This window comes from Anneissia japonica, unplaced genomic scaffold, assembly GCF_011630105.1.
Source record: "Anneissia japonica isolate Jap-2015-1 unplaced genomic scaffold, ASM1163010v1 scaffold5088_len281106_cov177, whole genome shotgun sequence".
NCBI lineage: Eukaryota > Metazoa > Echinodermata > Crinoidea > Comatulida > Comatulidae > Anneissia > Anneissia japonica.
In genome coordinates, this window is record NW_022714400.1 from 217836 (window position 1) to 240167 (window position 22332).

Here is a 22332-nt window from a genome sequence, read left to right on the forward strand (position 1 = left end):
AATTAAAAGATAGGATGAGCAGAATTAACAGTGGACAACGCCCGAACATTGTTGGATTACCTTATTGCAATCAGTACAATAACACACGGACGTAGTTCACTCTAGAATTAAGCTGGTAGCTTTTATGAATTTGTATTTCTATATACAAAAACCATATAGGCTTATATACAAAAATTATATAGGCATATATACAAAAATTATATAGGCATATACAGTATATATAGAGAAAAAAAATTAAAGGTAATAGTAATATTAATAATGATAATAAGATAATAATAATTATAACCGTCTTGATGATGATCATGATGCTCGTGATTATGGTGGTGATACTGATGATGGATGGCGACGACGACGACGACGATGATGATGATATAAATTATGACGACGATGATGATGATGATGGTGGTGGTGGTAGGGATGACTCATGATGATGATGGTGGTAGGGATGACTCATGGTGATGTGGATTATGACGATGATTATGATAATAATGATGGGATAATGTTGATGATAATGATGATAAACTCCTGATTACTTCTTTGCACTGGGGAGCCGCCAGCGGGGGTGGGGGCAGAACCAGCGTCAACGTCCCCTCAGGGAGAGTTCGACACCCTCCCCGTCTGGGAGACTTTTTGAAACCCATAAATCGGCATACTTTTCGGGGGATTTGCCCCTGGATCACTTTTGTGACATTTTGAGCGAAGCCTGATCACACCCAGTTTCGTTGGGGACATTGGACCCCCCTCCCCCGTCGGGCAAATCCTGGCACTACCCCTCTCTTTGCACAAATATAATGATTTAATTATTTATTCGTTTGTTCCATTAAAGATCAAATTTTTGTATCGTTTAAATTTTTAAGTTGCTCTTGGAAATGGTCCAGGATGCGAAGCGTTCGGAAATACCGACAACTTATGAAAGTTTCAAAGGCTCATTTAATTGAGTTTAGAGACTGAGTCTAAACTACCTCTGTTGAGAAGGTTGTAATTAATCGTTAATATATATTTTTTTATTAGCAATTATTCAACAGTTTTCATTCTTTAGGCTTATAATGCAGTTCTAATAATAATAATAATACTCCCACGTTTTAGCACAACACAACGTAATGTACTGGTAGGTAACGGCATTACATAGCACGAATCCATTAAGTTTGTTTATCCGATTCTTTTTCGTAATTATGGAAACAATCTTTCATAATAACTCCATTTCGGATATTGAATAATGTAATTCTAATTCCGTAGTGTATGACCATGCAATGCGATTTTAAAGGCCTTATTTGAAAATTATATAAATTTAAAAGGATCAAATTACACAAACTAAGCATTTATTTTACATTTAATTCTATATAATATTTATATTCACTTTTCTTTTTCGTAACAAATTTTATTTATAATTTATAGCATTATGCAAGACGGTTTAATTTATCTCTAACATATCATGATTTATATATATTTATATAGGCTAATAGATTATATATATATATATATATATATATATATATATACTGTATATATATATATATATATATATATATATATATCTAGATGTGTATAAGAGACAGGAAGGAAGGTTGTTCCTGAGATAGTTAGGCAGTCTGTCCCATGATGCGCGGGAAAATGGTTAAAAACAGAGCAAAACATTACTTCTTGTTGGTGAATAAAAATGAGATCAAATAAGGACCCAAAAATAAAGGACACAACAAAAACAAATCAAATAGACTCAATAATAGTACTTATACAGTAGAACCTCCCCTTTGGGATACCCTTTGTCAGGGGCAGGGCGGATTTAGGGGACCGGGCCGACCCCGCCCCCCACCTCCCTTTTTGAAAGTAAAAAAAAAACAAGAAAGGAAACAAAATTATCGATTGCCGAAAACGCTTCATGTTATTTTCGGACGTCTATAAAACAAAATATTCGCAGGGGCATGCCCCCGGGCCCTTATGGTAGTGTTGTCCCGATCATCCCCACTTTCGCACCACCCACTTTTGAACATCTCTGGGTCCGCTCCTGAGAGGACACCGTTATTAAAGGGTCACTTTTTTTTTTATAAAACGAGCGGAAATATATCTATTAACACTACACACTAAGAGCCCCTATTAACAGGACACTCTTAAGGGGCCCTTAGAAAGACAGCCCTATTAAGGGGTATTTTTTTTTTTTTTTGGTTTCAAAGCCTTTCCCTTAATATGAATTCTACTGTATTTTATGTTTTATTCTGAATAATTCTGAGCCATAGCAATAGAACATTAAATCACTATTCAAGAAGACCAAATTTCATGTTCGCCTTGTTTTGTGGACCTGACAATAGAATTTATCTTATTAATGTATCTGCCTACTGTGTAATTTATTTTTTTAAAAATTATTATTATAGGCCATATTTTCCTCCACTTCTTAATCTTGTCAATTTTGGCCCTTAGCCATAATGATTCATTTTAATTCATCCTTGTAAGGTACATACTGTAATGTGAAATAATTTCAATATGTACCCATATTTCTAATTCACTCTCTATTTACATTGCCTTGTGCATCCAATATATACTGTAAATCATGTGGCAATGCATGCACGTTCTGTTTTAATTACACTTACTGAATGTAGACTGACTGGCCACAAGTCTCTTTTATTCATTCGATTTTTCCTAGTTTTAGCTAACTTCGGCGAGCGTCACCAGCGTTAGGTTTATGTCGAGAATGTTGTTAATTTGGGTGCGAATTAATCCCAGAAAAAGTATAGTATGGAAGGCCATGCAAATAAATAACACGGAACGCCATTGGTGCCAGAATAGATAATTTTTAAATAGTTTTCACTAATTAGGGACTGGAACCCAGTCTTAAATTTATGCTGATATGGAATCATAAATGTATTATATTTACAGTACATTACAAACTTTTATTACAAACAAAATAACTCTATCGTAATTTGATCTTTTTCAACTAAACTTTTACAAAATCTTGTCATGGTTTTAAACTTTAAATACTAAGAACAGAGTTGTATTATTAAAAAAACCCTATTAAAGATGCAATTTCATGTTTTTTAGAGTGTTCCCTAAACATTAAACTAACACAAGTGAGTGCAATTAACTGTCCAGCTTGGAATTTACAAAACAATACACGTAAAGCAGTATTCAAGTTTTAATTTTATTATTTCACAACGAAAACATAATTTTTCTATAACGTTTAATTACAAAGTAAATTTTATAATAATCAGTAAAAATAGTATAATAATAACAATAATAATAATAATAAAACTGTATCAGTTTCGATATAGAGACCGTCTATTTTCAAGAAAGCATAAACAAATAACATTAACTGATTTAGCTATTGTTTTTAATAAAATAATTAAACCCCTCCCCCAACATTAATTGCTTATTTAAAAATATTAAATAAATTAATAACATTTATAAACACATTACAAACAATTAGGTTTTAACAGAAAACAAACTACCAAAATCATTTGAATTACCAACTAAGGGTCTATGCATCCGTTTTTGTATCATTTTCTAAATTTCAATTGAAAGCCAATAACGCTAAGATATTCAATTCGAATTGAATTCAAATTTTAAGGTTTCTAAAGAAATGTAATAAGCCAATTCGTAGTTAGAATGGACCTTTCCGCTAAGCTCCGCCCCTTGGATATTGTTGCTTAGGTCCCACAAATACAGCAGTGTTAAAACATACGCGAACACGCGAACACGTGCGTTTGTGGGACAACACGTGTGTTTGTAAGACGCGCGCGCATTCCTAGCGCTGTTCTGATTAGTCAGTTGTTAAGTTTGATTGACACTCCAAGGTCAATCGAGTGTAATGTTTGTTTATGCCGAATAACCTTGATACGTTATATTTGTAAAGTAGCAAATCTTGTGACTGATTAACTAGGTTTCCCCCAATTGAAATATTTCTGCAGATGAAATGAATGTTTATCTGGTATCATTTTAATCATGTTTTTATTTTCTTTTTAAACCATGAAATCCCCACTCACAAAATGGTCTTTAATTGGAGGAGACCTGTAATTCATTAATATTCTATAGACATTGTAATTTTACACCATTCTAAACATTGTTATTATTGTTTAATAGACTTGCGTAACACTGTTCCAAAAATCAGCATAAATAATTGTCCCAGGGGAACATGTTTGGAAATCCAGTCAATGGCATTTTCTCCTAGTTCCTTGAGTTTTAGCAGGAAAGAACATTTCTTTCGAGTTGTTTCCACTGTTCCATTTTCGTTTTCAAAGATGACATACTTGTTAGCTCTACCACCAGCATGCAGCTTGTAAATCTTGTATGGAAACACGATGTCTATTTGCGCATCTTTAAGAACCCAGGAATCTGTCCGGCAGACCAGAGCATTGGCAGCATCAATGAGGCCTGAGTAACGTGTATCAGTTTGTTTAATTTTTAATCGATGAATATCATCAGGTGTTATCTCTTCTCCACAATCTATAGTGATGGGCTGCAAGAATAGCATTATTATAAGGTAAATACAACTTGCACGAAAATTAAATTGAGTTTTATTTATTGTAATAACAACAACAATAACAATAATAATAATAATAATAATAATAATAATAATAATAATATCAATAACAACAATCATAATAGTAATACAGTATAACGTTTTTCTTATCAGAGAATGTTTGAACATATTGTTGGAATTCTTCCTTATCGAAGGTTTAAGGTTTGATTCTCTAAATCGATAGTGCAATGATCAATTAATTAATTCCCAAATGGTTTTCAAATATCTATATGTTTACCTCTACCATGCTGGGTTGGTTCTGTCGGGTACTGTTATAAGCTACTCACAGTGGCCTAATAATAAAGACAAAAATGCCAACAATTACATTATTGCATGATATTATGATGCAGATTATCATTTGTTTTATCTGCAGAATGCAATTCTAACAGCTGAATTAATAGGCCTTAGGTTCCCAACGGCCGGCCGGGAGTAGGTAGGTTGCATTGTGTGTACTTTGCACCTATCCCATTCACATTCCTTTAAAGGAGAAGTTTTCCAATTTTATATGGTAATTTGAAAACTGATTTATCATACTCAGTTACATAATATCCCATTTTTTTTAAATTACGAAACTCGCTCACGCTCTCAACTAGATTTGTGATGACGTTCCAAATATCTTCACAATTCTTCTTATTTCTTCTTTGTCTACATGAGCCATTCGATATTACTTTTATACGAATACAAGGATACTATTGCAGGTAATACCAGGGAGTTGTTATTAGCAGCTCCCTGATAATACGAAGGAACTTCATGGTATAGGACTCATTCTAAATCTGTTCCAAACAATGGCGCCTGTCGCTAAACCTGGATGGAGCGATGTACCGGTATCTAATCTAGGTCTAGTTGAGAGCGTTCGAACACGCACTCTTTCAAAAATGAGTACCGTATGCTAAATCAGTTCTCAAATTATATAAAATTGGTAAATTTCTATGATAGTATTGCGCAGTCTCAAGAAAATTGAGAAATACTTACAACTGGGCTGAAAACTGTCATACCAGGGTTTTGATTTGATTTAGTAGGCACACAGTCAATCAATGCTCTATGATATAGAAATCATAACGCAGTACTGTATTCATTTAGAGAGGGGTCCCAACACACGAAACAGATAACACCATACCAGAGAATTTACTTACTACAGGTATTTCGGTTGAAGGACTGGCCCAGGATACAGTGTCAAATTCAGTGGAGCAAATGTTCATCTGGTTTCCAAGGTACTGTAGGCGAATATGCTTGATTTATCAAAATAAAGAAATATCTATTTCAGTGGAGCAGCATCGGAATACAATAGACTGCAGACTACTGTAGAAGCATGGATCAGTGACTATTAATATTTAACTCCATTGAGAAGAAACATTCGTCTATTTCTAGCTCCATGCGGCTTTTGTAAATTCCCCGGGTTTTCCCACCTTTGATATCTGTTCACGCGTACGCATCGCATCGTGGAATTCAGTTCATTATAATAATACAGTGTGAAACTGCCGCGATACGTGCATTACGTGAAGTAGCCATACATTGTAGGGCCAGCTGTTGTATTTCGGAAAGGTACGGTAGTACTTTGTTATTTTTTACTAATATAATTTTTAAGATGCAGATCTATTTCTCAAGTCAGTAAAAATGCATTTCAGTATCAAAACCATGTCTTCAATTCAAATTTCCGTAGCAGGTAAACATTTTGTCTTGAGTGCAAAATACCCGGCAAAATAGTAAGCATGGGTTGCTTAAATTTCATGTACAGGAGCGCGTATTGACAGCTGTGAAATTTTAAACAAACCGAAAAGGATGAAAATGTATATCATATCATTTATTTCGTCGTTAGGACATTTAGAATACGATGACAAACATGATTAAAAAAACGAGCACATCTAAAATCCTAGCATCTTATTCTGTATTTGACCAGTTTGCCGAAACCCAATTTGCCGAATCCAGTTCACTGAAGTTGCTCCTTCACCACCCCACGCTACGACGAGATCGTTGGACCAAAAATAACACTTTAATTTGTCTATCCAAATAATATAACGTTATTCTGATTGCCAATCTTTAATATAACGCCGTGGCTAGAGATACGGTACCGTATCGGAACTTCCGATTGCTAAAGGTACGGTAAATGATATTACGTCATGATTAGCCAATAGAAATGACCGACGCGATTTCAGCTTTTTTGCAAAGTCGGCGTCCCGATCATGAGAAACGTGTGGCGTGAACAGTTACGATCAAATTTATGTCATAAAACTTTAGGCCCATTTCATGTATTTCGATTGGGGCTTATCGCAATGTTTGAGATAAAAATCCTTATTTTTATCGTATTTATTCTTGCGTATTTTATGGTCTACCAATGTTCTACTAAGGCTAGCTAGGGCCTAGCCCGCGAATACCCGCCTAGGGGCCTATTATAGGCGTACTACTAGGCTAGGCTTAGGCCTACTGTAGTGCTACTACAAAGTGTAGAGTCGTTGCGGCCCTGAGTCGATTCGGCCCCGGGTCGTTTCGGCCCTGATTTGGTATTTTTGTCATGCATTTCGGCAGCGGTGCATGGAGCGCCGAAGGTGCGGCCGCGAATAATAATTTAATCGAACAAGGTTAATGGTTAATGGTTATTAATTTATAGAGCGCTAAGCAGTATACCGTTTGTTAAACATGAAACTTACGCTATATTACTGCAACATTATCAGATATTAACAATTCTTTTTAGTAGTATTTTTTTTATTATTAATATTAAAGAGTTCATTGCAGTTTCAAATGATGTTCTTTTTACAGAAACAACGCAAATGTTGCAAGTCGATTGGTTTGGAGACATGTTTCTTTTTATCGTTTCCATACGATATATATTTGGATCATGTTTATAAATGATTCTATAAAATTCAGATTTATATAATAAGTATTCTTATAGTTAATTTAGCGGATTAGTTTGTCATAAGTTTTTTGTTTTTGTTTTGTTTTTGCGTCTCCATTTACATACTAAATGTTCTATTTATAACAATACATAGGCGAATATAAAATAAATTAAAATATAATGAATGATGTGATAATGAAAATAAAGCAAATATATTATTGTATTCATAAGGCCGACAAAATCACTCATTGCATAGAAATTAACTAAAGAAATTATTATCTAGAGTATAATTTTAGAAAAGAAACGTTTTCAACGATTATGTTGAGGTGAAGCAGACACATGGTTTGTATATTCTTGTTTGTTGTATTTACATTGTCGATACATATTTTGATTAGGCATGTTTATAGAATACACAAATAAATGGAAATAGTAAAATGTATAGTTTAAATAAAATTTATAGGCCTACAATGTTAACGGCTGTTTCAGGCTTCTTTTAATATAAGTAAGCCGGAAATTTCACTCACAAGGCCTACGGTATATTCAGGGAGATGTAATTACATCTCCCTGGTATATTGTTGCATAAAAATCGGAAAGAAACGCCCACAAACAGGTTCCCAGTACTCTTTGGGGTGAAGCAGAATCCTTTGTACGCCGTCTTCAGGAATTGCAAAGTATAGTTCAGACTAATTAGACTGGCTATTTTTTAGGTGCACACACACATGCCATGGCAGTGAATGTGTACGCGTCTGTTCACCTCTCGTCTATGGTTCCGATTAAAAAAAAATTATTCAACTTTTTTTAAGCTTTAATATTTCATTTACCTTATATGGACAGGGCCCCTGCCGCAAGAGCCGATCATGAGATGTCCGACAGGGGAACTGAAAATGGGCCGATCGAAATAACATCGCCTTAAGGGATGTCCGCGAAATATTTGTTTTCTAGACAGACGCAACCTCTGAGGCATTTTGGGCGATCAATTTTTTCCCCTTTTTTAACTTCCTATTAAATTAAATTCATAGCCAGGTTTCAACAACGGTGAGGGCCTAAGATAGGCAGTAACAACAAGGAAAGGTCGGAAAGGTTAATATAATGTGGTTTAAAAGCCCTCAAAAACTCTCCCCTCGAACTCTACCAGGGATTTTTTTATGCCGGGACCCTGACTGAGGCTCTAGTTGGCACCTTGATTTGAACCACTGTTGGACATGTTGGACCACCTGTCGGCAAATTATCTTTTTGTATAAATAATTGTGGATTAGGCCTATTAATTTATTTCCTTTAGGTCTACATATTATTATCTTAATTTTCATTATAACTATGCTTATGCTAGCTACAATACACAGTGAGAGCATCGCGTTGGTAAGGCTTCTAAATTTTCAATGTCTGGCTGACTTTCCGCTGACGCCACCACTTTGTACAGGATGCAGTCATGAAGAGAGTCATGGTAAGAGAGTGCTCAGTCGTGGATTGTAGGCTGTTGATAATGTTTCATTGATTTTAACTGATTTTTGGCAAACCGGGTTTCGGCAAACTGGCATTCATGGTTTTTGAGGCAGCAAATGAGTTTCGCAAAAGTGGCTCGGCAATCTGGCACTCGGGTAACTAGGTTTCGGCAATCTGGTCTAGATCCGTTAGGGATCCCAAGTTCCCTCAAAGGCGTGAGACTTTGAAAACCGTCCCTAGAAGGGTTCGGGGACACCACCGTCTCAAACGGTCCGTACCTTACGAACCGAATACAATTTTAATTACCGGTATGTCGCATCTGAGGGGGCACAGCAAACGATCTTATTGATTTCTTGCAGTAGATGCATTAATACAATTGTTCCTAAGTGTGCAATAAACCATTCACTTCAAATTTATTGAAGATGTTTTATCACGATAATTTTATTTTTATATGAACACATTTATACAGTATAAAACATATCAGACTAATTTGTATTACATGGTTATGGTTGCTGTAAAAGTTTTTAAGACTTTACTAAAAAAATATAAATACAACAACCCTTCATAAAAGTTACAATAATTGCGATAATACCAATTACTTCAAGAGAAATAATTAGAAAAAAACGTAATGTAATAGATCTTAGTCAAATTAAACTCTTAAATTGAGAAAAAAAAACAAAAAAAAAACTCATGTACAATAAATGCTGGTGAACAACAAACAATTCATAAAATTGTTAATGAGACGTTCTCCTTCAATTAAAATGAATGAATGAATCAATGAAACAATCGTTCCTTTATATTAAAATTAAAGTAACACATAATAGCAAAATTATTGGTAGTGATCTTATTGAATTGAAAACTAGGCCTATATTATATTAGGGATTAATTTTTATTTATTTATGTTTTATTATTAATCATTCTACAACATGACAATCAAGATAAAGCATGACAATCGTACATAGGAAGAAACCTACACACAAACGAAAATGGAGTATAGTTGAATAGCTCAGTGGTTAAATGCTTGCCTTCTGATCCCAAAGTCCTGGGTTCAATTCCTGTCACAGCAGGACTTTTTCGCACGACTAAAATCAACTCCACTCCCTAAGCCTCATAAAGAGACTTAGTTTATAAAGAATCATTCTCATCCTGTAAGTGGCAAGTGTACATATGGCTTAATAATAATATGAAATAACTTCACATGCTTAGAATAAAATCTATGTATGATACTGTGATTGTATTCGTCGCCCTGGCCAAGCATCCCAGAAAGTGGAATACAAATTGTCACCATACGAAATATACCATTTTGTGAGTTAGCGCTCGGATGCAATTAAACAATTTATTAATTTTATATTAGGGATGTTACTAATAAAGTAAAAACTACTAATCAGTAATACATGCTCACTACACAAACAATATAACGTAGCCGAATCCTGTAGATGCCCATTCAAATGTTAAAAGAAATAGAAGCAGGAAATCTTCGTCAACTCCACTTTTAAGATAATTAGCTCCCTATTAATTTCACAATTTAAATTTTATCGTAACTAATAATATCAAGAGAAATTCAATCATACTTACTTGTAGCGGCAGTATCTACTTTAGTGACTGAATGACTCCTTTTGGAAATTTCACAGGAATTTTCCAGTTTAATCACTGTATTATTATGTTTATACATATGGTGACGAGATAGTAGAATTATCCCCTGCAATTTCTGAATCCATTGATTACTGTTATGTCCCAACGTTTCAATTAGTCTTTAGGAAATGAAGATATATTTTATTATTACAGACCTGTTTTCTTTTATGATTGTTAGTAACCCTTTTATTTTAATAATGTTAATACCATGATAGTCCTTGAAAGAAAGTGAAAATTAAATTGAATACTGAATTGATTGTAAAAATTTAGTTTAGTTAACCTCATATAAAATTGCGTAGAAAATTAGCACTAGAAAAACAAAAATATTGTACAAAGATACTTTATTCATCCTACAAACTGGATACATGGTCAACCCATGTGGTGGCGCCAGGATTTTCCCGAAAAAAAAACGCTGTTCTGCTCGGTCCCCCCCCCCCCCACTACAGTGGCGGCGCTACGGGGGTGGGGTCCCCATCGGGGACGCCTTTTCCCCTCTCGTCGAGGGGAAAAAACCACAATTCGTCGGAGAGAAAAAAAAAATATATGCATTTTCTACATACTAATGGACTCTTAAATCGATTAAATAAGCCTTTGAAACCCCCAATTGTCATATTTTCTGCCCACCCACGCCCACTTTTTTCTCGTCGGGGACATCAGCCCCCCCCCCCCCGTCAATGAAATCCTAGCGCCGCCACTGCCCACTGGCGCTACCCCTTTGGGTCAACCATAACATTACATGGAGTCAAACAGAATAAGTTTAACAAAGAAACACTATTAAAACAACTAAGCTAAAGCTTTAATCTCTAAAACCACAGTAGACCTATACAAAATTACGGTATTTAAAATTAAGCCTATAATTAGTCCGAAGTATTTTCATGATACTGTACATGTACATACTGTACATGTACAAGTTTGAATAAATAATTTTTACAATTTTGAAAATGCATGAGCAAGTGATCATTGAACTGCAAGATAAAAACTGCAACAAAACATCCCGAGTTGACAAATAATGATTTCCAATTCCCTTGGGTACATTTTTTTGGTCTTACTGTATCTGCAATTGGAAGTGTTTTCTGACTGTACAGCTTTCTATGGTCACAAAAATTCATTTGCTCTTGTATATTGAAATTATTGAAGTATCTTTCGATTTTGTGACATTCACATTGACGAACGTATTTACTACCGCTACTGCGAAGCAAAAGGTGAACAGATCTCTAAAACCTGTTAACTAGATTTAATAGCTAATAATTTTCCAAATATCAGCAACAATAATGATGATAAAGGAATATTTTTGGTAACCCATTCAAAAGTATTAGCTGTTGTTTCCTTGAGATACAACCACCAACCACAATCTTTTCGAACAGTTTCCACTTTTCCAGTTTCGTCGTCATAAAAAATGGCATACTTGTTAGTTTTCTCACCGGCATGCAATGTATAATGCTGGTGTGGTAAAGTGATGAATATTTCTGCATCTCTAAGAACCCAGGACGGTGTTTTACAGACCAGCGCATTAGCAGCGTCAATATAGGCTGAATAACGTTCATCCGTTACTTCATTTTTCAATCGTTGAATATCATCGGGCGTTATTTCTTCTCCACAATCAATATCTACAGTGACGGGCTGCAAACATAACATCACATCATATGTTCAAGAATTAGGTTTTTATTGATTGAAATGTAGATACACAAAACTTGTTAGGCTTTGACCGCTGTGGCTGATAGTGCTAACAATTAATTTTCAAACTCTCCAACAGCTACGACTGATTACAAATAAAATATGTGCTGTATACACTTTTAGGTACTGTAATATTTATATACTTTGAAAAATAAATATATAGGGCTAATATAGGCCTAATTAATTTTTTTTCAGACAGTGTATATAGACACGGATGCTCAGATCGGATATCATATACCGAAACATAATATTAATAATGTTTATTAATGATTATAAATGTAACATAAATATCAATATCAATAACAACAATAATAATAGAAATATAATAATATTTTTATCAGATATAATATTAATACTGTGCTTCAAATTTTTAAACCGTATTAATGTGAAACTAGAGCACAAAATAATTATTTCAAATTTTGTTGGAATTCTACCCTTATCAAACGTAATAAAAAGCTGTCTCATGTATTCTCAATGATCAATTTACTGTTTTTAAATGGTTTTTATGTTTACCTCTGCCATGATGTGCGGGTTCAGTTGGCCACAGTTAATTACTGACAGCTTATGCTCAGTGTACACTAATTGACCTAATAAAGACAAAACAGCCAACGATTAGTTTAAGGCCCAATAAATTTTTTTATTAGTTTATCACCCTCGCGCGCATGCCTTCTATGGTACTTGAAAAAAAAAATTGAAAAAAAAAAATTAAAAAAAATTTTTGAATAATTTATATTTTTAATTTTATATATTCATTTTTTTCATTTATTTTATGAAATAGTTAGTAGATATTGTTTGCATTATCTAAATCATGTTTTACTTTGAATATCAATGCACCAGCAAACAAACCAAGGGTTATATTTGGCTTTAGCAAAATAAAAAAAAAAAAAAAAAAAAAAGCCTAAAAAAAAGCCTCCGTCCCTCATCACTTTTCCTGCCCAGATAGGGTGATAAACTAATAATATTTTTTATAGGGCCTAATGAGTCACTGAATAGCTAATAATAGACCTAATAAATCTTCCAGTGGCGTAGGCTGGTTTTGGATTGTGTAGGGGATCAATGCGAAATTCGATAGTATTAAAATAAATCCTGATTCTAACGAAAACTTTTTAACAATATTTTATAGAGAAGGGTTCCCCTTCCAACGTATCCTAGAAGGTCGGCTGATATTCAGCGCTCCCTTAAATATAGGAAATACCGAATAGTCATTTCTATTTTTAACCCGATAATACATACAGTACATTCATAACCAGTTTGACTTCTTGTACGTAGGCTACTGTATTTATGACATTAATTAAATTTGTTTTTTTTTTCTTTATTGCATTATAAAAGAACTTTGAACCTTTTGAAATATAAATAGTTATAATAATAATTTAGGCCTGTAAACAAATCTGAAAACATTGAAAAAAAGACCTCCACGAAAAAATAAAAGCGAAATTTCCAAAAGAAAACAAAAGACAACCGGAAATGTCCGCGATACACTTGCAAGTCTGTGATTTATTGGTTTTCCCATCTGATTTCTAATTAGCTGGTTTTAGTGAGGCCACCGACGCCAGGAGGGCCTTAGTGACGTATTAGTTTAGAATTTTCTTTCGGCATTTGTTTAAATTATTGTTAAAAGTAATGATTCTTGCAAAACTTTTTTTATTATAATAAATTTAAATTTAACGTAATGATTATTTTTAAAATCATCTAACCACTTAACACTAAGCTCACTTAACGTGACTGCTTACGCAGTTTAAAAAAGCGCGACTTCGCTGGCGCTTTTGTAAACAAAGAATAATGTAATAAATACGGTCGCTGTTCGTTCTTCTGCTATATTCTTTGATGATATGTACTGTATTTACTGGATTTTAAGAGGTAGGTAGAGGGTTTTATCATTTAGCCTACCTTGGAAAGAAATTCCCCACTTTGACGGGCAATACTGAAAGGATATTCTCGTGTTTGTTGTTATAGTATGAATACTCAAAAACTACTCAAAACATGAAAATCAAGAAATTTCTCACCCAGGGATGGGAAATTTGAGAAATTGAGATATGCTTCCGACTCTGTTAATTAATCGACTGACGGTATAAAGAAACAGAAGACAGATTGTAATACGTAATTTTTATTCCTTTCAGTTCAGCATAGGCCTATACATAAATTGTAACTAATATAATAATAACTTGGAGAAAGTAACCTTATAATTTGCTTACGGTTAAAGGGGTCTAGCTGGTGGTGTTGAGAGTGACAAGAGCCGTTCAGTACAGGCCTAGACAGCTACTGCACAGTGGGAATTTTTACTGCATAGGCATAGGCATAGTCATTAATGTAAATGATAGATGACTCTATTTTTAGCTCAATATTGCTTTTGTTAATTCCCGGGAAGTTTCACTATTACTAAGGTAGCCTACTTTATATATTCTCGTGTTTGTTATAGTATGATTGAACACTCACCCAAACATGAAAATCTTGCCGACTCTGTGTCAAGAAATTTCTCACCCAGGGATGGGAAATGTGAGACAATGCTTCCGACTCGGTTGATGACTGACGTAGAAACAGAAGACGGATTCTCCTACGTAATTTTTATTCCTTTCAATTCGGCCTATACAGTATGATAAACTGTCACTAATAATAACTTAGAGAAAGTAAACTGATAAGTTGCTTACGGTTAAATGTCTAACTGGTAGTGCTGAGAGTGATAAGTGTAGAGACGTTCAGTGGCTTAGCCAGCTATTGCACTGTGGGAATTTTTACAGCAGGCATTGTCAGTAATGTAATGATGACTCTATTTTTAGCTCAATACTGCTTTTGTAAATTCCCAAATTTTTGATGAGTGGTTATGCGATAAAAACTGCTAAATCTAGGTGTACGTAAAACTAAAAGAGCCAATATTCATTGTAGAGAACCTGTTGTTTTGAAAAAGGTAAGACTTGTTTAAATGCAAAACCAATTTCTGTTCATAGTCGAAATTGGCGATCAAAAATAGAGCTAATGAGTAACATTAGCCGAAACAACTAAGCGAGACGCACAGCAAATGCATTGTTTTGCAGTAAGAACATGCATCATAGGGCCTATAAATAAACGCATTCATGCCCCGTTTTCAGCCACGCTTGCAAATGCTTGGGATTTATTGTGTATCCATAGAACTGGAGCTGTTCTTTACATCTCTGATTGGAGTGTATGATAGTTAGTACTATGAATGAGAGGGGTCTAGCCTGTAAATGACTTGAACTTCAAACTTTAAAATGACATATGCTCAAGGTTTACCTTTCAATTTTATCCACAATTTTTCCATTCGCGTTTGTAGGCCCTATATTCGAGCAGGCCTAATCCAGGGCATACGCCTGTCTCCCTAACACTGGTTCCTACCGATGAGGGTCCAAGTACCGAAGGCCCCGATACAATACTGTGTACTGTAGTGATTCTGTTGTTTTAAGACTAATTTTAGCTATTACGTTCTAAGACCGTTATACAGGGGTGGCAGCGAGGGGCCGGGAGCCAGGGCGTCGGGGAGAGGTGGCTCCCTCCCCGTCAGGGAAAAAAAGCAAAATGCGTCGGGGAGAAAAAAATTATATGTATTTTTTACATATTAGTAGACTCTAAAATCGATTGAATAAGCCTTTGTAACCCCTAAATTGTCAAAAGTTTCGGGGCTTCTCCCCCACGACCACTTTCGTAACCCTTTAATCGAAGTTCGACCACGCCCACTTTGCTTTCTTTGGGGAAATCTGACACCTGTCCGTACCTCGGCCCCCCCACCCCCTCGGACAAATCCTGGCTCCACCCGCACCCCTGCCGTTACAGTTTGGTGATAAAAACGTTATTTTGTAGAACCATATGCATGGGTGTATGCAAGGAGTGGGAGGTCGGGAAGGTCGTACGACCCCCTCCTAAATTTTCAAAGGTCCACATTTTTCCCAAAGACATTTTTTTTCTACGGCCTTTTTCACAATGACATAAATGAAAAAGCATTGATGAGGTACCAGCAATGAGTCCAAAGACCTTGCCAATTGCGTGACGTAATCTATCTCAATTCCAAGGAATGAACGTCCACAGTCTGTCAATTCGGCAGCAATTTCTATTAAAAAAAAAAATTGTATTGACATTCTAATCCCATCTTGCTGTTATTTCATTGTGAAAAGGTACAAAAAATTATGATCACGACCCACCCAGAAAAAATCCTGAATACACCTCTGATATGAACGTTTTTACAAAGTTGTGTGAGCGTTATTACGTGACATACATAACCGCAACGTTCGCGAACGGTATAAGAACGTTTGTTTTTGCTGGGATATCTCCTATAAAAGTTAGTAAATCTATATACTCTCGATATCATGCGAAAAACATTTGCGCCTATAAATAAAGGCCTATAACACACACTTCTCGGGGGAGCGGAACCCTCCATAGCCATCGGAAGCATGTTGGAAGTGGTCCAGTTATTATAATGTGTACAGTGTGGGTGTTGGGGAAAATAAAGATTTAGTGCGTGATGTAAAGAGTGCTCCTTCGCAATGAAATAAAGATTTAGGGTGTGATTTAAAGAATGCTCCTTCGCAAATCCTTAGAGCTCGCTTTTGAAGTTTGAAAAGGTGATCGATGTTTGTTGATTCTGTACTTGTCCAAGGAAATAATATTTCAAATTTATTAACAGTCATATAAAACAGTCAGCAATATAAAAGGCATGGCAAAACTAGAGTACTGTTTTATAAAACGTTAAAAGTATGTTGCTTGGAAGCGAATATTTTACTGTTGTTTCTTCATCATGCCAATATTTCCAAGAGTTTCCAAGAAGAGAGTTTTGCATCTATTGTGATACCAAGGAACAAGGTTTTGCTTAATTCGCTAATCTTATTGTTATCGATAAAGATACAATCATTAAACTTTTACACTTATGACTAAATATACGACTACCATATGATATTATGTACTAATTATTTATGTCATCTTATCCTTTCCACCATTATCTATGGTATACCCACTGTATGGGGTACAGGGAGCATCGCAAATTTAAATAGACTTCATATACTACAGAAGAAGGCACTCCGAATTATGTAACGTCTTCTATTTACATCATTCTCTGTCGCTTTTTGTTAAAACAAAAACATTGAACATATTTTATCTATATGAGTACAAAGTTTAATGTTTCTTTACAATAAACGCAAGTTACCTGGATCATTTGATTTATTCTTCCGCACCTTTGACACATATAATAGTCATGATACACGAAACAATAGGCCTGTTATTTTGTTATCAATTTCATAAATAATAATGTTGGCCAACAAAGCTTTTCGTAAATGTAACGGTGTGGATTAACTTACCAAATGATCTCATGACCTGTTTAAACGTTTACTTATTTAACAGAAAGCTTGATATTACTTATTTTGAAAGTTACAATACATGTAAAAAAAAGTATAAATGTCACAAAGGAAGTTGCTGTTTTGTTTGTAAAGAAACTTAGTTTCTATAAATTGATTTCAATATTTTTGTTTTATTTGTAATTGCTTAAATATATTCCGAAATTTTCTATTTTAAATTTTATATCAATATAATGTGTATTTTGTCTCTATGATTAAATTTGATCGATCCCTTTTATTTGTTAGTGCATATGTATGTATAATTTGTATGTATGTTCTAATATGTAAATGTCAAATTAAAAAAAATAATTGTTTTTGTTTTAAATTAACTGCCTGAAAACAATTGTAATCATTATGTATCCATCTACAAATATTCGAAATGTGTTGTATACAAATTTGTTATTGTTTTACTATTATATAAATTATCTATTCTCTAATTTATCATTATATATTAACCATTTGACATTAATGTTTATGTATTAATATTTTATTCTTTATTTCATGTATTTATTTATTGATTAATTAATCATTTGCTTAAATTATTTATTGATTGATTAATGTATTTAATTATTTTTTTTACTTGATTTATTTTTTCTTTTCAAAATTGCACCACAGTTTTAAAGCTTATTTACTTGTTTGTGGTTGTCCAATTCCTTTCCATTTGATGCATTTGAATTGTACTGTTTTTGATTTGGATAAATACTTTCAAATTGAATTGAAATGAAATACATTTTTAAAATATGGCATACAGGTATCTAGAGCCCCAAATATAGCAGTTGGCAACCTGCAAATAGCTACCCCATTCCAACGCCATGCAGGGGAAGATACGGGATTTAAAGTTAGTGGACTAGATACCTTACCAACCTCAGCTCCACATCGGTTGCAAAAATGCCTCCTCCATGCCTGAAAATAGCACATGCATAATTTAAAAAAATGAATGCACTTTTAAATGATTGCAAGTAGGCCTAATCAGGGTTGGCTTGACCATGCCAGTATGCCTTTGTGTGGTGCTGATGTCGTTTTGTCGACTCCAACTCACAAGGTGTTATAAATAGGTAATTGTTATTTTATATTTATACCTCTAAACATTTCCAAAATCAATCTTAATTACTAAAATTAAAGATTAGCAAAAAATTGAAATGTACAGGCAATACAAAATCAAGCGCATGATTGATGTCGTTGAGATTTATAACTTAAAAAGCCAATGTGATGCGAACATTGATAATAAATTCATATAGGTACATACAGTAGGCCTATTTATTTTAAAAATTAATACAATATGAGAAAATATGGTGCGGCCGGTGTGGTACCGACGTCCCTGCCTAAAAATGTATTCTACCATCAAATCAAGTCTGCATTTTTCTTTTTGCCACGAGACCTTAGCCCAACCCCCTCCCCCGACTACAACCTTTCTGGTGGCCTTCATTCATAATGGGCCTACTCGATTCCATTTTGTCCTCTTATCACTCTCAAACCCACCACTTATGGCATCAAAATTCAAGCCCCCCCCCCCTTCATTTTTTTAAGAAAAAAAAAAGAAAAATATATTCAAAGTGCGAGAGTGTAATTTCCGGCCATCTAGAGATGCTTTAATCATAAATTTTCTTGCCTCAGGTGCTAAGGTGGGTGGTTCCTCGGTCTGTGAAAGTCCCTCCCTGGTTCACCTCTCTTTCGAATTCCTGAATCTGACACTGTTGATTTATTATATAATTATTTTTGCGCTTATTTATAATGCGTCTATTGCAATTTTCACTTTATCCTCTCAAACAGTCCTAGGAACGTTCAGATTGCGCTACTTCACAGGGGGATTCGCCCCCTTGACCCCGCCGGGTCATACGTAATTCGCATAACGGCTCCCCCCTTTCAAAATCCTGGCTACGTCCCTGCTACGCCACCTCACTCTAGTTGCCTTGCCTCTGGGTCACCGATTGTTTTACTTCTATAAATGAGAGTTGACATTTTGTCCTTCATCTTGTCTACAAAAAAAAAATGAAAAAATTTCGCTATAGGACTTGCATATGTTACAGCCTACTTTCCTATTTCTCTTAGGCATAAAAATGGTTGCACACGGTGTATGTCAGTATATTGCATCTATGGCTTGCAGGCCGAGTACACCTGTGGTAAGTCTTATTGATAGATATACTAAGATAGGCCTACATTTTTAAATACCAGTAACACAAGGTATAAGCCAATTTTCCAGTTTCCAGGGCCTATTAATGATTTGATAAGCAATAGTAGTTTGGTGTATATCATGCCTGGTAAAATGCAAGCTGGTCCACCGATACCATTATTTAGGACCTTTCCTGTATAACGACTGATTGCCATGCAACTTGTTCGTAGCTAATACTCCCCTCTAGTCCATCGAACAATAGGCCCATAATATAAGTTTCTGTAAAAAATGAGACTACAAGAGGTGTGTAACGATCCAGAATGCTTTTACCGAAGAGCACGAAGTTCCGATCCGGAACAGTTGGTTCGAAGGTGGGGAGAGTCTGGGCGTTTTAAGCTATTTGGGAGGGGATCATGGGCCTGCCCCTGTAAGCTTACAACGTGTTATTCTCTTGTCTGAATGAATTCACAGTCGGTTTTTTGTGGATGCTGCCGGTGGGGTGGGGTGTGAACATCCTTCTGATGAGTTTCAAGTTCAATTCAACTAAATAACCATACATTTTTTTAGGTGGCAGATATGTCCAAAATTAGTCAACTTACGTCCCTCATTACTGAAAACTTTTCAGCAACGCTTGTCCGAAATGAACGTGTGGAAGCCCATCACCAATTTGCACACAAATGTGCAGATTTGCTTAAAAAGGAAATGCAGCAAAATCATTGCAATGGGACAATCCGATCAGGTGAATGTTTTGGAGAAGCAACTGTCAATGAATACACATTCAAATTTAAAGTGCTTAATAATTACGATGTGAAAACAAAGGTAAATATAAAATAGCTTTTTATTAACATGTAAGTAGTTTTCATAGTTTTCAGAGCAATAGTGCAGTTTGTCGTACCACAGATTGTGCGCTCGAGCTCCTTAAGATTCTATCATCAAACTGTTCTGGACAACGACAACTGTTCTGGACAACGTGCCATATTTTGGAATAGACGTTGAAATAGTTCTGTTATGGGCACGAAGAATACGTACATTAGGTCTATCTCCAGTGGGTTTTCTCCATACACACAGTATGTACTGTGTAAGTAATTCACCCCAAACTATTGACCTAGATAAAAATCAAATAAATGTAGAACCAATCAGTCGCATTATGTATATCGATGTAAAATGGAATATTGCCATGCTGACTGAGGTAGGCTTGCACTACATGCTTTGATAACTACCGTAATATTGATATTAATTCTCAATTGTTAATAATTAAATACACTGTCATTCTAGATGAAAGTTATATTCGAAGAATCTAATCTAGCTGAAGAATCAAGTGAACAACGTATTGTTGACATTTTAACCAGTTTATCAGAACGAGAATTTCATACTGAAGCCTTGGAATCTACCGAAAACAATTCATTGCTCGGAAACGGGTCGTCTGCTACTTCGACCGGAGCTAGTTCATCTGAACAAGAATATCAATGTATTACCCCCACGGCACTGGAACCACACTGGAATAAACTTCTACAGTACTGGAAAAAGTTTACCAGTTCATTTCGAAGAAAAGGGTTTTCGAATATGAATTTGATATTTTGTGGTCAGAATGGGGAACGAGTCAAGATTAAATGTAGGCCTAGGCCCAGTGATCAGAATGAGGAACAAGTCAAGAGTCAATTTAGGAGTGTAAAACCTACAATCATGGTCCTTTTGAATAAAAAAAAATACGAGGAAATAGTGGTACGTATTTATATGACACCCTGATAATCAAAATTAATGATTTTTTAAAGAATAACATATTAACATCATGGGCGCAGATCGCGTTCTCCCCCACCCCCACCCACATATTTTTAAGGGAGGTTGGTCCCCCACTTCTAGGCGGCAATGTGATTTGTTGGCACTTAATTTTGACTATAATGATGATGTGATGATGATGAAATTTTACTATGAGAGTTACTATTTACCCAAATTTTTCGCAACTTGTTATTTATTAGGCCTATTTATTATTGGTGGTCACTCCTTAAAATTTGTTTTACAAACTTATTTTGACCTCCTACCGCACACTTCTTTTTTTGTTTATAAAATGTAATTTCAATTGTAATAATTTATCATTGATTATTTTATATTTTATGTATGTGTGGTAAAAATCAATAAAACAAACAAAACTATGGTGGGGCTGAGATGGGTGTGGAATCACGACTTTAACTAAGTAAAGTGAATACCTAAAAGACAATGTTTTAAAGTTTTATTTTCTATGGTACTTTACATCACACAGATTATTTACATCTCTATGACTGCCGAAAATTCTTGATAAAAGATTATGAGAAATTTGTTGGCGCTTCATTTTGACGGGGCTGAGGTGGGTGTGGTCTTACGGAATGCCACCCCCACCTTTCAAAACAGATCTGCGCACTTGATTAACATGCATTAATTTAATAATTGCTGTTTACTATAAATATTATTGCATTTAAACAGTTTCGGGTGGATGAGATCAACAAACGTACTCTGGGGCGACTGATAATTTCACTGTGTGGAAACGAAGGCGCCGAAGAAACTACTGAACAGACCGGACTAAGACGACTTCTGCAAGCATTCATCACCAAGATAGAGGACAAACCCATTACAGGTTTCAACAACATTAAGCTTTCTCTATATGGCAAAGACTCCATGTCTTTCCACATCCTAGCTGGAAAGTCTCATCACCCAAAACTAATTGTGGGATATGTTGATTCCAAAGGAGATTTCCACATAAATGAGAAACAAACAAGTTATTGTACGATTTCGTAATACCTTGTATAATCAGTTTATAAGTTGTGTGACTTCT

At 35.0% G+C, this 22332-nt stretch overlaps 4 protein-coding genes across 7 annotated transcripts; 2 read left to right on the forward strand and 2 right to left on the reverse strand.

Annotated features, from left to right (window-relative positions):
* Positions 1–3939: 3939 nt before the first annotated feature.
* On the reverse strand, positions 3940–5883 carry LOC117109019. 3 transcript variants are annotated; one of them, XM_033251243.1, is made up of 3 exons: positions 5647–5883; positions 4746–4800; positions 3940–4444 (listed from the first exon to the last, which is right to left on the reverse strand). In XM_033251243.1, exons 2-3 carry the CDS (start codon positions 4752–4754, stop codon positions 4055–4057), a joined length of 399 nt encoding a protein of 132 aa, XP_033107134.1. In that variant the 5' UTR covers positions 4755–4800; positions 5647–5883; the 3' UTR covers positions 3940–4054. The 3 variants fall into 3 exon arrangements, with proteins under 3 accessions (XP_033107134.1, XP_033107135.1, XP_033107136.1); XM_033251244.1 differs by having other exon boundaries at positions 5641–5883; XM_033251245.1 differs by lacking the exon at positions 5647–5883 and adding an exon at positions 5480–5628.
* A 33-nt stretch (positions 5884–5916) lies between these two features.
* Positions 5917–21031, forward strand: LOC117109011. Its single transcript, XM_033251233.1, has 5 exons — positions 5917–6049; positions 19466–19536; positions 20094–20345; positions 20802–20947; positions 20986–21031. The coding sequence occupies exons 2-5, from the start codon at positions 19474–19476 to the stop codon at positions 21029–21031; spliced, it is 507 nt and encodes a 168-aa protein (XP_033107124.1). The 5' UTR covers positions 5917–6049; positions 19466–19473.
* LOC117109018 lies at positions 11332–14793 on the reverse strand. 2 transcript variants are annotated; one of them, XM_033251242.1, is made up of 3 exons: positions 14729–14793; positions 12597–12670; positions 11332–12029 (listed from the first exon to the last, which is right to left on the reverse strand). In XM_033251242.1, the coding sequence occupies exons 2-3, from the start codon at positions 12603–12605 to the stop codon at positions 11634–11636; spliced, it is 405 nt and encodes a 134-aa protein (XP_033107133.1). In that variant the 5' UTR covers positions 12606–12670; positions 14729–14793; the 3' UTR covers positions 11332–11633. The 2 variants fall into 2 exon arrangements, with proteins under 2 accessions (XP_033107133.1, XP_033107132.1); XM_033251241.1 differs by having other exon boundaries at positions 14517–14787.
* Positions 20946–22307, forward strand: LOC117109017. The gene is made up of 2 exons (XM_033251240.1): positions 20946–21248; positions 21984–22307. The coding sequence occupies exons 1-2, from the start codon at positions 21090–21092 to the stop codon at positions 22293–22295; spliced, it is 471 nt and encodes a 156-aa protein (XP_033107131.1). The 5' UTR covers positions 20946–21089; the 3' UTR covers positions 22296–22307.
* Positions 22308–22332: the final 25 nt, after the last annotated feature.